The sequence below is a fragment of the Salmo salar genome, chromosome ssa09 (assembly GCF_905237065.1).
Source record: "Salmo salar chromosome ssa09, Ssal_v3.1, whole genome shotgun sequence".
Taxonomy (NCBI): domain Eukaryota; kingdom Metazoa; phylum Chordata; class Actinopteri; order Salmoniformes; family Salmonidae; genus Salmo; species Salmo salar.
This window is the reverse complement of record NC_059450.1, coordinates 125764987-125780468: the sequence shown is the minus strand read 5'-3', so window position 1 is coordinate 125780468 and position 15482 is coordinate 125764987. Positions and strand designations below refer to the sequence as shown.

At 41.4% G+C, this 15482-nt stretch overlaps 1 protein-coding gene across 1 annotated transcript; it reads left to right on the top strand.

Moving 5' to 3' along the window:
- The first annotated feature begins 6825 nt into the window (after positions 1-6825).
- On the top strand, positions 6826-7936 carry LOC106612774 (olfactory receptor 11A1). Its single transcript, XM_014214248.2, has one exon. The coding sequence runs from the start codon at positions 7004-7006 to the stop codon at positions 7934-7936; it is 933 nt and encodes a 310-aa protein (XP_014069723.2). The 5' UTR covers positions 6826-7003.
- The last annotated feature ends 7546 nt before the right edge of the window (positions 7937-15482 follow it).

The window sequence follows — 15482 nt, the reverse complement described above, 5'->3', positions numbered from 1 at the left end:
TCCGGCCGTGAAAATACTGCCCCCTATCCACAACAAGTTTTAAATGTACATTTTCATAGAACTGCTTGTTGCAATTTCGATGAGGCTCTCTTGTTCAGATATTGGTAAGAAGACTGGAGGCAGGGCTTGAAAGGGATAACGAATCCAGTTGTTTGTGTCGTCCGTTTTGAGAAAGTACCTGCGTAATTGCGCACCCAGCTCACTCAGGTGCCCTCGCTATATCACATTTGACATTGTCCGTAAGCTTGAGTCATCATGCAAGCGGTCAGACAAGCGAAAATTATGGTCAGTAAAAAAAACTTTAATCTCGTCTCTCAATTCAAAATAACCTGTCAATACTTTGCCCCTTGATAACCAGCTTATTTCTGTATGTTGTAATAGCGTTACATTGTCGCTGCCCATATCATTGCATAATGCAGAAAATACACAAGAGTTCAGGGGCCTTGCTTAACTATTTACACTGTAGTGTGCAAAACGTCTTTCAAGCTGTCAGGCATTCCCTTGGCAGCAAGAACCTCTCGGTGAATGCTGCAGTATACCCAATTGGCGTCGGGAGCCACTGCTTGCACATGCGTTACCACTCCACTACGTCTCCCTGTCATGGCTTTTGCGCCATCAGTACAGATACCAACACATTTTTTTTTACCCCTTTTTCTCCCCAATTTCGTGGTATCCAATTGGTAGTAGTTACAGTCTTGTCTCATCACTGCAACTCCCGCACGGACTTGGGAGAGGTGAAGTTCGAGAGCCATGCGTCCTCCGGAACACAACCCAACCTAGCCGCACTGCTTCTTGACACAATGCACATCCAACCCGGAAGCCACCCGCACCAATGTGTCGGACGAAACACTGTACACCTGGCGACCTGGTCAGCGTGCACTGCTCCCGACCCGACACAGGAGTCGCTAGTGCATGATGAGACAAGGATGTCCCTGCCGGCCAAACCCTCCCTAACCCGGACAGACGCTGGGCCAATTGTGCGCCGCCCCAAGGGCCTCCCGGTTGCGGCCGGCTGCGACAGAGCTTGCGCTAGAAATCTGAATCTCTGGTGGCACAGCTAGCACCACGATGCATTGCCTTAGTCCACTGCGCCGTCCGGGAGGCCCGATACCAACACATCTTGACCACCAAAGTCCATTTGATGTCACCTAGCTGTCCAGTACTTTAAAAAATATCCTCTCATGTTGTCCTGGTTTCCAGTGGTTTGCAGAAGGGGATGTCTTCCTTAATTGACCCACCATAAACGTAACGTACATATACCAGGAGCTGTGCCAGGCCCGCCACATCTGTTGACTCATCCAGCTGTAATGCATAGAATTCACTGGCTTGTATGCGAAGCAGTAATTGTTTCAAAACATCTCCTGCCATGTCACTGATGCTTGTGAAACAGTGTTGTTTGATGAAGGCATTGTCGGTATAGTTTTCTTGCCCTTTTCCCCCAGCATTGTCCCAGCCATATCCGCGGCAGCAGGAAGAATTAAGACCTCCACGATAGTATGGGGCTTGCCTGTCCTAGCCACTTGGTAGCTCACCATATAAGAAGCTTCTAGCTCCTTCTTATTAATTGTATCTGTTGCTTTTATACATGTCTTATTACTCGAAAGTCGTCATTATGCTCGCTCCAAAAACTCCTGTGGCTTATTTTTAAAATTGTCATGTTTCGTTTCTAAATGTCTGCGCAAGAGTGAAGATTTCCCGCGAGAGAGTAGCAGTTAATGTGATTGGATGTTAATTATTTGACTAGCCTACCTGTATTTGGCATTGTGTTGTTATTTAGCTGAACACTAGATGGTTTAATTTTATTTTTGGCAGTGAAACGAGGCTACTCAGGTGAGAAAAAAACCTTACCCAAATGTATAGCCCCGTTGGAAAATATAAATGTACTATTTGAAAATGTGGGGAATACCTGCTCAATGCCGATCCTTGTTGTTTAATTGTTTCAACTGCAGATTTTAGCTTTAATGTGTATTCTTCTGATATGCTGTACCAGCCAACCAAACTACGTTCGTTATTTAAGAATGTCAGTTTGACCATATGAAACAGTGTTTCTTCCTTCCCTGTCCTTGCCCAAACCTGGGCACGAATTTGATACAGATTTGAATACTGGCCGATGTCATAACGCGGGAGGTTGTCTTCTCTCAAATGAGCCATTGGTCATATTTTTGCAACATACCAGTCCAGCTTTAAATTACACTCAGCTTATAAAGGCTTCATAAATGTGTCATAACTGTGTGACATAATCATCATTGTCAAATGTGACATAACCCACTATGTTGGATATGATATAACCATGTTCTTTGTAAAGGGTCACATGTTGGGTCGAAGGATTGGAATACGCTCTAAAGTAAGTCACATTACACCAAATTTGACCTTCATTAGTTAGGGTTAGGTTTAAAATCTAATTTTCAGAAGATAAATTGTGGAAATGGGCAGGGTTTAGCCATAGTTATGACTTTCTGACTGTGTTAACTAGTGACAATGACAAATACTTTACTCAGTAAAGTCACTCCTATTGAATTCTATGGTCACTCCCACTAAGGCCAACTTTGAATGGTAGCTATCCCAGGCTTATATGTGCTGTGTGTGCAATAGCCTGGGGATGACGTTACACCAAGAAACACTTACCTTGATGAAAGACCCCAACCTAACGAAACTGAAAGTGGCTTTCTTCTGGAAGCAAGTTACATGTTTCTCAGTACACAAACATGCACACAACAAAAATGAGCCACACCGTGCAGCATTGGGCCCATCAGGTCTTTCGACACATTCACTCACTCCCCCACTGAAACATCAGCCACAAAATGTTGGCACCATTGTAACAGGTAGTAATCAAGCCCTGGTGTCCAGCATGGGAACAGAAGAGGAATACCTGGTGCTGTGGTCTCAGGTTGGACAACTCCAAATCATCTTGTCTCTGATACACAAAAGCTATGCAGGTCCGTCAACCCATTTAAATACCTCTCACACCGTACAGTATCCTATGGATCATGAGAGAACCTTCATAAATCAGTAGAACGTTAATAACCTATTTATTGACACTTTATGTAGTGTCCTGTAGTACTTACTTTAAAGTCAGGCCCCTTCAGTCATTTATAACACGTACATAAATGCCTTGTATCATATTTATTTTATTTATTTTTATTTCACCTTTATTTAACCAGGTAGGCAAGTTGAGAACAAGTTCTCATTTACAATTACGACCTGGCCAAGATAAAGCAAATCAGTTCGACACATACAACAACACAGAGTTACACATGGAGTAAAACAAACATACAGTCAATAATACAGTAGAAAAATAAGTCTATATACAATGTGAGCAAATGAGGTGAGATAAGGGAGGCAAAGGCAAAAAAAAGGCCATTGTGGCAAAGTAAATACAATATAGCAAGTAAAACACTGGAATGGTAGATTTGCAGTGGAAGAAAGTGCAAAGTAGAAATAGAAATAATGGGGTGCAAAGGAGCAAAATAAATACAATAGGGGAAGAGGTAGTTGTTTGGGTTATTATAGATGGGCTATGTACAGGTGCAGTGATCTGTGAGCTGCTCTGACAGCTGGTGCTTAAAGCTAGTGAGGGAGATAAGTGTTTCCAGTTTCAGAGATTTTTGTAGTTCGTTCCAGTCACTGGTAGCAGAGAACTGGAAGGAGAGGCGGCCAAAGGAGGAATTGGCTTTGGGGGTGACCAGAGAGATATACCTGCTGGAGCACGTGCTAAGGGTGGGTGCTGCTATGTTGACCAGCGAGCTGAGATAAGGGGGGCCTTTACCTAGCAGGGTCTTGTAGATGACCTGGAGCCAGTGGGTTTGGCAACGGGTATGAAGCGAGGGCCAGCCAACGAGTCCTAATATAAAGTCAGACACTTTTGGTAATTCATAACACATACATAAAGGCTTAATGATGTAAACACAAATATATTAACACTTAGGAAATTATCACCGACTACTAAAACAAAAAAATATATATTTTTAAATGTAACCTTTATTTAACTAGGCAAGTCAGAACAAATTCTTCTTTACAAACCCGGATGATGCTGGGCCAATTGTGTCCCGCCTTATGGGACTCCCAATCACAGCTGGTTGTGATACTGCCTAGCACTGATATGCAGTGTCTTAGACCACTGCGCCACTCGGGAGCCCTAAATAAGGTACTTCTCGCATGTGTCAGAGATTTCTGTTTCTGTTTAAACCATACATTTCATTTTATTTGTACATTTCTAAAATAATACAATTACATTAAATTTCAAAAAGTCCAGCAATGAATTAAACATTACACAGGACTAGGCTGGACACATGAAATTTTGTATAACTTTTTTTTAAATAAAAACTAGTTCATTGCATTCGCTGTGGTGCCCAGTTTCATAATATGACCATATTTCCCAGCTGCTTGCTGTCATTTTGAAGTAATCAGAAAAAAAACAGGCCTTATTTTAGGGCATTTTTCACCCTGGCAGCTCCTATTAGTTCTATTGAGCACTGTGGCACCAACTCGCCTTCCGAACGTTCTATTCCCAGCTTGTTGTTCAACGTCACAATGCCTGCTTCGCTATTGTTGGCAATGAGACCTGCTCACGTTGTTTATAGTTTGAAATAACGACTGAGGTGGCTACAGTATGTAATGTAACTCAACACTTTACTACAAACTAATGTAAACTATAATAAATAAAGGTTAATTTACTTGTTTTTCGCTGTCAGGTTGGCACCACAATTGGGTATTTCATTTGCGAACTCATCACATGATCAGTGTCTCATGAGCAACAATAAAAAGTACTTCCGGGTAATGGAATTTCTGAAATATTCTAAATACAAGTCCACCACGTGATAGTACAAAAGTGTCAACAACCTGTATTTATTAATGATATATGAAAAGTAATTGTCTAAAAATGAACAATGGTTCATATTTGTTCATATTAAGGTGACATTTGCATTAAATGTGGGTTTTAAAACATGTTCCAAGGTCATAAATACCCCAAATGTGAATCACTGTACAGTATATGGAATACATATTGGCTTATAGAGCAAAAACTGGTCTGGGTGACGGAGTAAAAGTATTGTCGGGAGTACTCAACAGGGTCTGTAGAATGTATATCTGGCATCTGAATAATACTGAGTGTTGGCCATTTACTCTACCCATTCCATTGGTGGCCACAATGCAAATCACTCTATATGGAATACATAATCATCACATGTGCGATTACTGCACTACAGAAAACCCTCTAACCAAACAACAGTGGGCAACTACAAAGGGTAATTATACAAAAAAATTGAATTTTCTTAGATTTTCACATCATCACATAAGCATTGTTGTGAACACAGAAAATCAAACGTTGCTGTTTTTCTATTTAAAAGTTTGGAAGAAACTGGGGGAAACATGGTAAAACTAAAATGAGAAAATGGAATTTGGGGGGGGGGGAAACTGAAGTAGACATGAAATTAAAACTGATTTAAAAGGACTCACCAATGTTTTTTTCTGTTCATGACTGCACTTTAGAGTTTTATCCTGCAGCACAGCATTTTGTGGAAAGTTGAGGTCAAGTCCAATATTGACTGCATACCCAAGAGGGAAAGATTTTGGACCGTCCTAGAAATGTTTTAGAGAAATGTAATATATCAAATTTAACAGATGCTTTTATCCAAAGTGACTTAGTAATGTGTGAAGACATTTTTATGTATGGGTGGCCCTGGGAATCAAACCCACTATCCTGGCGTTACAATACTCTACCAAGATGCATGACAGGTTTATAAATGCTTTGTGAAGCTTCAATTTAAAATGATTTACAAGGCCATTATTAAGCGGACTTATGCTACACTTTATAAAGCACAAGTTTGTCATATTTGACATCGGTGATTGTCACACAGTTATGCCAAACTTATGAACCCTTTATAAAGCATGACATACGGTTATAGATTATTTGTAACACATTTATGTAGTGTTTATGAAGGCTTTATGAAGCCTTTATACGCTGTATGTCATTTAAAGCGGGACCGATATTCCTACCTCAAGAAATGTGTAATTTTACAGACAGTGTAGCACATTTCTTCTATTTTTCTGCCTCTTCAGTCCAGGGTCACCTGCATGGTGTCGTTGCGAATGTCAGACTCCACTCGGTGAGGCACAATTATCTGCAGGTTGAACATGATTAGATTGTAGACTCCTAAAATAGTGCAGTTTGATAAGGCAATTTTAAAGCTAACTAGCTACGTCACATACTGATATTGTCTTTGGTATTATTGTGCGTAGCTATGTTTGCAAGCTAGCCAGCCAGCCCATAGAGAAAAAATTGCAATGTGGATTTTCTAGTCAACTTGAGCTGCAACAGATTTCCACAGCAATTTACATATGTTGCTATCATCCCTATTAAAAAGCCAAAATGAAACATTTGTTCCCCAAAAAATATTGTTCTCACATATTAGTGTTATTTACATTATAAGATTGAGCGTTTTGGGTGGATACGTCATTTAAAAAAGGCATTTGAACACCCTGGAGGACATGTGATGCAAAACGGTATCTGTTTTCCTGTATATGGTTTCCTTGAATCTGAAAATGTCTAATTATCCCCAGGTATCCCCAGGTACTGGTAATCCTTTGCATATCACACCATGGCAGGCTTTTTTTTTTTTTATATCTCACAAGTATAAGAATCAAGTGAGGAGCTGAGTTTAAGCAGGACATCATTGATTAGAAATGAGCAGTCTTCATTTTGGATTTAGAATACATGTAATCAATGTATTATTTTGCATTTGAAAGTAATAAGTTACATGAGTGCAGGATACAAAGTAAAATATTGTTTGAATTATGTTATCATGAGAATGAAAAGCAGTCTATTTTGGTGAGTATACTGTAGATGTGGGGAAATCTATTACTGAATCAACTAATCAAGGAATTATCCATTTAGGTTGTCTGTTCTTTGTGATTTCATCAATTTAACTTATATGTAAGCTACAGTAGGGAGATTTTCTCCTCTTCTTCAAACATTGACAGCACATCTTTGCTAAATCCCAGGACCATGGGAAACTCTACTCACTTTAAGATCTTTAGGCTTGCTGCATACGGTGATATCGGACAATTGAAGTATTTCTACTTTGCTGTAGTAACTGTATTATATTTTGTCATCATTCTTGCCAATGCTTTGGTTATTGGAGTTATCTGCATTGAAAGAAGCCTTCATGAACCCATGTATCTGTTTCTATGCGCTTTGTTTGTTAATCAGTTGTATGGGAGCACTGGTTTGTTTCCTGCTCTCATGTTTTACTTACTCTCTGACACACATGATATTTCCCTTCTTTATTGTTCTCTCCAGATTTATGTGTTGTACTCATGTGCTCTAACAGAATTTAGTAATTTAGCAATTATTTCCTATGACAGGTACATTTCTATTTGTTATCCTCTACGATATAATAATATTATGACACCTAAAATAATTTGTGGCTTAATTCTGCTGTCCTGGTTGACTTCTTTTTTCATCAATGCCGTCAATATCTCCCTGAGTTTGCGACTGAAGTTTTGTGGTAACGTTCTAGACCGACTGTATTGTGATAACTACTCAGTAGTCAAGCTTGCCTGTTCAAATACTATGCTGAATAACGTGTGGGGTCTTCTTGTCACTGCGGTTTATGTTTCTTGTACTATATTTCCTACCATATACTCATATGTAAGAATTCTACAAATATGTTTAAACTCTTCAAAAGAGACAAAACAGAAAGCATTTAACACTTGCACACCACATATAGCCTCTATGCTGAACTTCTTATTTGGCTGTTTATTTGTGATTCTACAAGGCAGATATGAAACTGCAGATCTTCCACCTATACTTCGCAATATTTTATTTGTTAATTTTCTGATATGTCCACCACTTTTCAATCCTTTAATGTATGGCGTTAGGATGGTTAAAATCAGGCATGCTTGTAAAAAGGTACTAGGCCTTAACCCTAAAACATAATCTGATAGTTCCTTTTTGTAATGTTGAATTATGTGTTTTCTTACTTATAGTTGCTATAATTGAATGTAAAAATCAGTCCAGTTTATCATGTATTGTAACATATTAGCTAGTTAATGGCATAACTACAGAGCACCAAGGAGTGCTGCCCTCCCTACCTTCAGACTATGCTCAAACAGATGCTGAGTGTGATCTTTGGGAAGACCCTACACCCAAAACCATTCTGCCAGATCTGGACTCTTTGCCCACCTAACTTCAGGACAGCCGTGTACCTGTCCATCTTCCTAAAATGTTTGTCATCTTGATTATTTTTAATTTTTTTGCAGTTTTCAAGTAAATTTCCTGCAGTTCTACACCTCTTGCCATGAAGCAGAAATAAAGGGAATCTCTCACGAAGGTTGTATATTGCAGGCTTTTTCTGCAATGTATATGTAATGGGTGCTTACTTATTCTGGCAGTGATGGCTTATGACCGGTATGTGTCCATTTGTAAGCCATTTGTATTTTATTCCATAACCATTTTCTCTCACTTAGCCATTGTTAAACTCTCATGTGTTGAAAGTGCACTGAGCAACCTGCATGGTATATGTATCATAGCAAGTCTAGTGGTTTTACCTTTTGTGTTAGTTGTGCTCTCATATGTCAAAATATTCCTTGTTTGCTTGAAAGCCTCAAAGCAGTCACAAAAGTAGACTTTTAAATCATGTGCTCCCCACTTGATCACTTTCATAAACTTCTCTACAGCCATCCTTTTTTCTGGTGTTTACAGTAACCAGAGATATCAGTACAATTTATTCTGTTCCACAGACATGGGGGGAAAAAAATACTATGCCTGCGCTACAGAAGGCTACATCGGTCCGCTAATGCTGGACTAGTAAAGGCCCAGTGTACTACTTTTGTGAGCAAAAAAGTAATCCAAAAATATTAATATTTATTAATTCAGATTTTTCAGGGGGTGCTGCATCACCCTCAGCACCTCTACTTCCTGTGGCTATGTTCTGTTCCCACCACTGTTGCACCCTATCATATAGGAATTAGGACCAAGGAGATCAGAAATCTGAACCTAAACTGGTACCAATTATGACTTTAGATGGTACAGCAGCAGGACCAGGGTTACTGGTTTGAATCCCAGGACTGACAGGAATATCTGTCAAGATGTGATCTGCAAGAACTGAATGCTTTTACTGTACATTTGTTTTAATCATCAACATAATCGTTTGTATTGCATTTTATTTCTGTAAATTCTTATTTATTTCCGTTAAATGTATTTTACTGTCGTAGTACTGTAAAGCACTGTAGTAAAGTCAAATCAGGGATGTTGCTGTGTCTCTGACCCTATGTTCGTCTTGGATGTCAGTGGATATGTACTGTATGTGTGTTTCAGGGAGGTTGGGGAAAGGGCAAAATTATGTAAGGTTCCAATAAGTTCTGTTTCCCCAAATGGGCAGTAAAGTATTCTTCTAGTAGTGAAAGAGGAATTTCCGGTCACAACTTCTAGACTTGTTTACGTGCTGCTGTGCATTTTGTTGCCAACCTTACTTTGCTACCTGACAACTTTACGGTTTTTACTTTTATATTTTTTGTTTTTCCCTCACTCAACTTTTTTTCATTCAACTTTTTCACTCCGGACGTTTTATCTGGACATGGTTTGTCAGGACTTCCAACAGCCAAAGCTAAGTAGTAACATTAACATGATGCCTTATAATTGCAGTCGTTGTACTCATAATATACAGGAGAGCGATCGCCTTAAGGCGAGGATAGCTGTGCTGCAAGCCCAGCTTCAGACGCAATCGTTAGGCAAGGGTAATTTCAGTGTAGGAAACGATGAAACAGCGTCTGTGTCACCAGTAAGTACAGATAGTAACGTTAGTATAAATCCCCTCGCACGGTCCTCGCAGCTAGACAACTTTCTCATGGCTTCTGGAGGGAAATGCTGTAGGAATGCTCAACCGGTGTCGCTCATTCAGCCGACAGAAACTTTCAACCGGTTCTCCCCATTAAGCAGTGAGTCGGAGTCAGAGGCTGAGCCATCTCTTGTCTCTACTCCTCCAGTTACGGAGTCTGAGACGCCGAAGCTTCCCACCATTAGCTCTGACAAATTGAAAACCCTAGTCATTGGCGACTCCATTACCTGCAGTATTAGACTTAAAACGAATCATCCAGCGATCATACACTGTTTACCAGGGGGCAGGGCTACCGACGTTAAGGCTAATCGGAAGACGGTGCTGGCTAAAGCTAAAACTGGCGAGTGTAGAGAGTATAGAAATATTGTTATCCACGTCGGCACCAACGATGTTAGGATGAAACAGTAAGAGGTCACCAAGCGCAACATAGCTTCAGCGTGTAAATCAGCTAGAAAGTAAATCGGCATCGAGTAATTGTGTCTGGCTCCCTCCCAGTTAGGGGGAGAGATGAGCTCTACAGCAGAGTCTCACAACTGAATCGCTGGTTGAAAACTGTTTTCTGCCCCTCCCAAAAGATAGAATTTGTAGATAATTGGCCCTCTTTCTGGGACTCACCCACAAACAGGACCAAGCCTGGCCTGTTGAGGAGTGACGGACTCCATCCTAGCTGGAGGGGTGCTCTCATCTTATCTACGAACATAGACAGGGCTCTAACTCCCCTAGCTCCACAAGGTCAGGCAGCAGGCTGTTAGCCAGCCTGCCAGCTTAGTGGAGTCTGCCACTAGCACAGTCAGTGTAGTCAGCTCAGCTATCCCCATTGAGACTCTGTCTGTGCCTCGACCTAGGTTGGGAAAACCTAAACATGGCGGTGTTCGCCTTAGCAATCTCACTAATAAAGACTTCCTCCATTCCTGCCATTATTGAAAGAGATCATGATACCTCACATCTCAAAATAGGGCTATTTAATGTTAGATCCCTCACTTCAAAGGCAGTTATACTCAATGAACTAATCACTGATCATAATCTTGATGTGATTGGCCTGACTGAAACATGGCTTAAGCCTGATGTATTTACTGTGTTAGATGAGGCCTCACCTCCTGGTTACACTAGTGACCATTTCCCCGTGCATCCCCCAAAGTTGTAGGTGTTGCTAACATTTACGATAGCAAATTTCAATTTACAAAAAAATATATGTTTTCGTCTTTTGAGCGTCTAGTCATGAAACCTATGCAGCCTACTCAATCACTTTTTATAGCTACTGTTTCAGACATAAGGACGTGGATGGCTGCAAACTTTCTACTTTTAAACTCGGACAAAACAGATGCTTGTTCTAGGTCCCAAGAAACAACGAGATCTTCTGTTGAATCTGACAATTAATCTTGATGGTTGTACAGTCGTCTCAAATAAAACTGTGAAGGACCTCGGCGTTACTCTGGACCCTGATCTCTCTTTTGAAGAACATATCAAGACTGTTTCAAGGAGAGCTTTTTTCCATCTACGTAACATTGCAAAAATCTGAAACTTTCTGTCCAAAAATGATACAGAAAAATGTATCCATACTTTTGTTACTTCTAGGTTGGACTACTGCAATGCTCTACTTTCCAGCTACCCTGATAAAGCACTAAATAAACTTCAGTTAGTGCTAAATACGGCTGCTAGAATTGTGACTAGAACCAAGACATTTGATCATATTACTCCAGTGCTAGCCTCCCTACACTGGCTTCCTGTTAAGGCAAGGGCTGATTTCAAGGTTTTACTGCTAACCTACAAAGCATTACATGGGCTTGCTCCTACCTATCTTTCCGATTTGGTCCTGCCGTACATACCTACACGTACGCTACGGTCACAAGACGCAGGCCTCCTAATTGTCCCTAGAATTTCTAAGCAAACAGTTGGAGGCAGGGCTTTCTCCAATAGAGCTCCATTTTTATGGAATGGTCTGCCTACCCATGTGAGAGACGCAGACTCAGTCTCAACCTTTAAGTCTTTATTGAAGACTCATCTCTTCAGTAGGTCCTATGATTGAGTGTAGTCTGGGCCAGGAGTGTGAAGGTGAACGGAAAGGCACTGGAGCAACGAACCAGCCTGCTGTCTCTGCCTAACTGGTTCCCCTCTCTCCACTAGGATTCTCTGCTTCTAACCCTATTACAGGGGCCGAGTCACTGGCTTACTGGTGCTCTTCCATGCCGTCCCTAGGAGGGGTGCGTCACTTGAGTGGGTTGAGTCACTAACATGGTCTTCCTTTCTGGGTTGGCGCCCCCCCTTGGGTTGTGCCGTGGCGGAGATCTTTGTGGGCTATACTCGGCCTTGTCTCAGGATGGTAAGTTGGTGGATGAAGATATCCCTCTAGTGGTGTGGGGGCTGTGCTTTGGCAAAGTGGGTGGGGTTATATCCTGCCTGTTTGGCCCTGTCCGGGGGTATCATCGGATGGGGCCACAGTGTCTCCTGACCCCTCCTGAATCAGCCTCCAGTATTTATGCTGCAGTAGTTTATGTGTCGGGGGGCTAGGGTCAGTCTGTTATATCTGGAGTATATCTCCTGTCTTATCCGGTGTCCTGTGTGAATTTAACCTGTTATGGCTAGGGGGCAGTATTTTCACGGCTGGATAAAAAACGTACCCGATTTAATCTGGTTACTACTCCTGCCCAGTAACTAGAATATGCATATAATTATTGGCTTTGGATAGAAAACACTCCAAAGTTTCTAAAACTGTTTGAATGGTGTCTGTGAGTATAACAGAACTCAAATGGCAGGTCAAAACCTGAGAGATTCCTTTACAGGAAGTGGCCTGTCTGACCATTTCTTGAACTCCTTTGCCATCTCTATCTTTTACAAAGGATCTCTGCTCTAACGTGACACTTCCTACGTCTTCCATGGGCGCTCAGAGCCCGGGAAAAACATGAATGTCGTCATCCCAGCCCCAGGCTGAAACACATTATCGCCTTTCTCAAGTGGCCGATCAAGGGACTGTGGGCTTAGGCGCGTGCCCTGGCCGCCCCCGTCTTTGTGATTTTTCCTCTGTTTGCCGAAAAGGAGATTCCCGGTCGGAATATTATCGCTTTTTTACGAGATAAATTGCATAAAAATTGATTTTAAAAAGCGGTTGACATGCTTCGAAGTACGGTAATGGAATATTTAGAATTTTTTTGTCACGAATTGCGCCATGCGCACGACCCTGATTTACCATTTCGGATAGTGTCTGGGACACACGAACAAAACGCCGCTATTCGGATATAACGATGGATTATTTTGGACCAAACCAACATTTGTTATTGAAGTAGCAGTTCTGGGAGTGCATTCTGACGAAGACAACAAAAGGTAATCAAACTTTTATAATAGTAAATCTGATATTGGTGAAGGCTAAACTTGCCGGGTGTCTAAATAGCTAGCCCATGTACTTAGAATATTGCAAAATGTGCTTTCACCAAAAAGCTATTTTAAAATCGGACATATCGAGTGCATAGAGGAGTTCTGTATCTATAATTCTTAAAATAATTGTTATGCTTTTTGTGAACGTTTATCGTGAGTAATTTAGTAAATTGTTAGCAAATTCCCCGGAAGTTTGCGGGGGGTATGCTAGTTCTGAACGTCACATGCTAATGTAAAAAGCTGTTTTTTGATATAAATATGAACTTGACTGAACAAAACATGCATGTATTGTATAACATAATGTCCTAGGTGTGTCATCTGATGAAGATCATCAAAGGTTAGTGCTGCATTTAGCTGTCTTCTGGGTTTTTGTGACATTATATGCTAGCTTGAAAAATGGGTGTCGGATTATTTCTGGCTTGGTACTCTGCTGACATAATCTAATGTTTTGCTTTCGCTGTAAAGCCTTTTTGAAATCGGACAGTGTGGTTAGATAAAGGAGAGTCTTTAAAATGCTGTGAAATAGTCATATGTTTGAAAAATTGAAGTTTTTGTATTTTTGAGGAATTTGTAATTCACGCCACACCTATCATTGGATATTGGAGCAGGTGTTCCGCTAGCGGAACGTCTAGATGTAAGAGGTTATTAAGTGTGCTCTCTCTAATTCTCTCTTTCTTTCTTTCTCTCTCTCAGAGGACCTGAGCCCTAGGACCATGCCTCAGGACTACCTGGCATGATGACTCCTTGCTGTCCCCAGTTCACCTGGTCGTGCTGCTGCTCCAGTTTCAACTGTTCTGCCTGCGGCTATGGAACCCTGACCTGTTCACAGGACGTGCTACCTGTCCCAGACCTGCTGTTTTGAACTCTCTATAGACAGCAGGAGCGGTAGAGATACTCTCAATGATCGGCTATGAAAAGCCAACTGACATTTATTCTTGAGGTGCTGACTTGTTGCACCCTCGACAACTACTGTGATTATTATTATTTGACCATGCTGGTCATTTCTGAACATTTGAACATCTTGGCCATATTCTGTTATAATCTCCACCCGGCACAGCCAGAAGAGGACTGGCCACCCCTCATAGCCTGGTTCCTCTCTAGGTTTCTTCCTAGGTTTTAGCCTTTCTAGGGAGTTTTTCCTAGCCACTGTGCTTCTTCACCTGCATTGCTTGCTGTTTGGGGTTTTAGGCTGGGTTTCTGTACAGCACTTTGAGATATCAGCTGATGTAAGAAGGGCTATATAAATAAATTTGACTTGATTTGATCTATAGACTTAGATCAAGATCACATCAGTGTATCTGTCCCATTATGGCATCTGCGAGAGCACTGGAAGCTCCATTGAGGCAATCTCCATTTTGAAGTAGTCCATTTTCTTCTACTAGTTCTACGAATTTTCAAACAAACTGGAAGAGTGCATACTGCCACATGGACAGTGTTTTTTTAACAGGTATAAAGCCTAGGTTGGCTATTTACTGCCACCTGCAGTCATGGAAAGTTTGCTCATTGTCATGTCCTGACCAGTAAAAGGGGTTGTTTGTTATTGTAGTTTTGTCAGGACGTGGCAGGGGGTGTTTGTTTTATGTGTTTCGGGTTTTTTGGTTAATGTTCTATGTTAGTATATTTCTATGTTAGTGCTAGTTTTTCTATTTCTATGTTTAGTTTATTGGGTTGACCTTCAATTGGAGGCAGCTGTTCCTCGTTGCCTCTAATTGAAGGTCCTATTTAGTAGGGGTGTTCTTCCATGGGTTTTTGTGGGTAGTTGTTCCGTGTATAGCTGTGTGCCTTACAGGACTGTTTTTCGTCGGTGTTTGTTATTTTGTTCAGTGTTCACGTTCCTTCTCAATAAAAGAAGATGAGTATACACATTCCCGCTGCATTTTGGTCCACTCAATACGACGAACGTGACAGAACCACCCACCAACAGAGGACCAAGCAGCGGGGTAAGGAGCACTGTGAAGAAGGATGGACATGGGAGGAGATGAGATTGAGTATATCCAGGGCTATGGAGGATTTAAGGAAGACCGAGAGGCATCCCCCCCAAAAAATTGAGGTGGGGGCACACGGGGAGTTGGGCAGAGTCAGGATGGAGACCTGAGCCAACTCCCCGTGCTTATTATGGGCACCGAGCTATGCGGAAATGCGCACTGTATTGCGAAGAAGCATTCAAAGGCCGGTGCAATCGATGGAAGCTCCTCAGCGTGGCCAGGATATATTGAGCACTCAGCCAGGAAGGGTTGTGCAGGCCATACGCTCCAGACCTCCAATACGTCTTCAGGG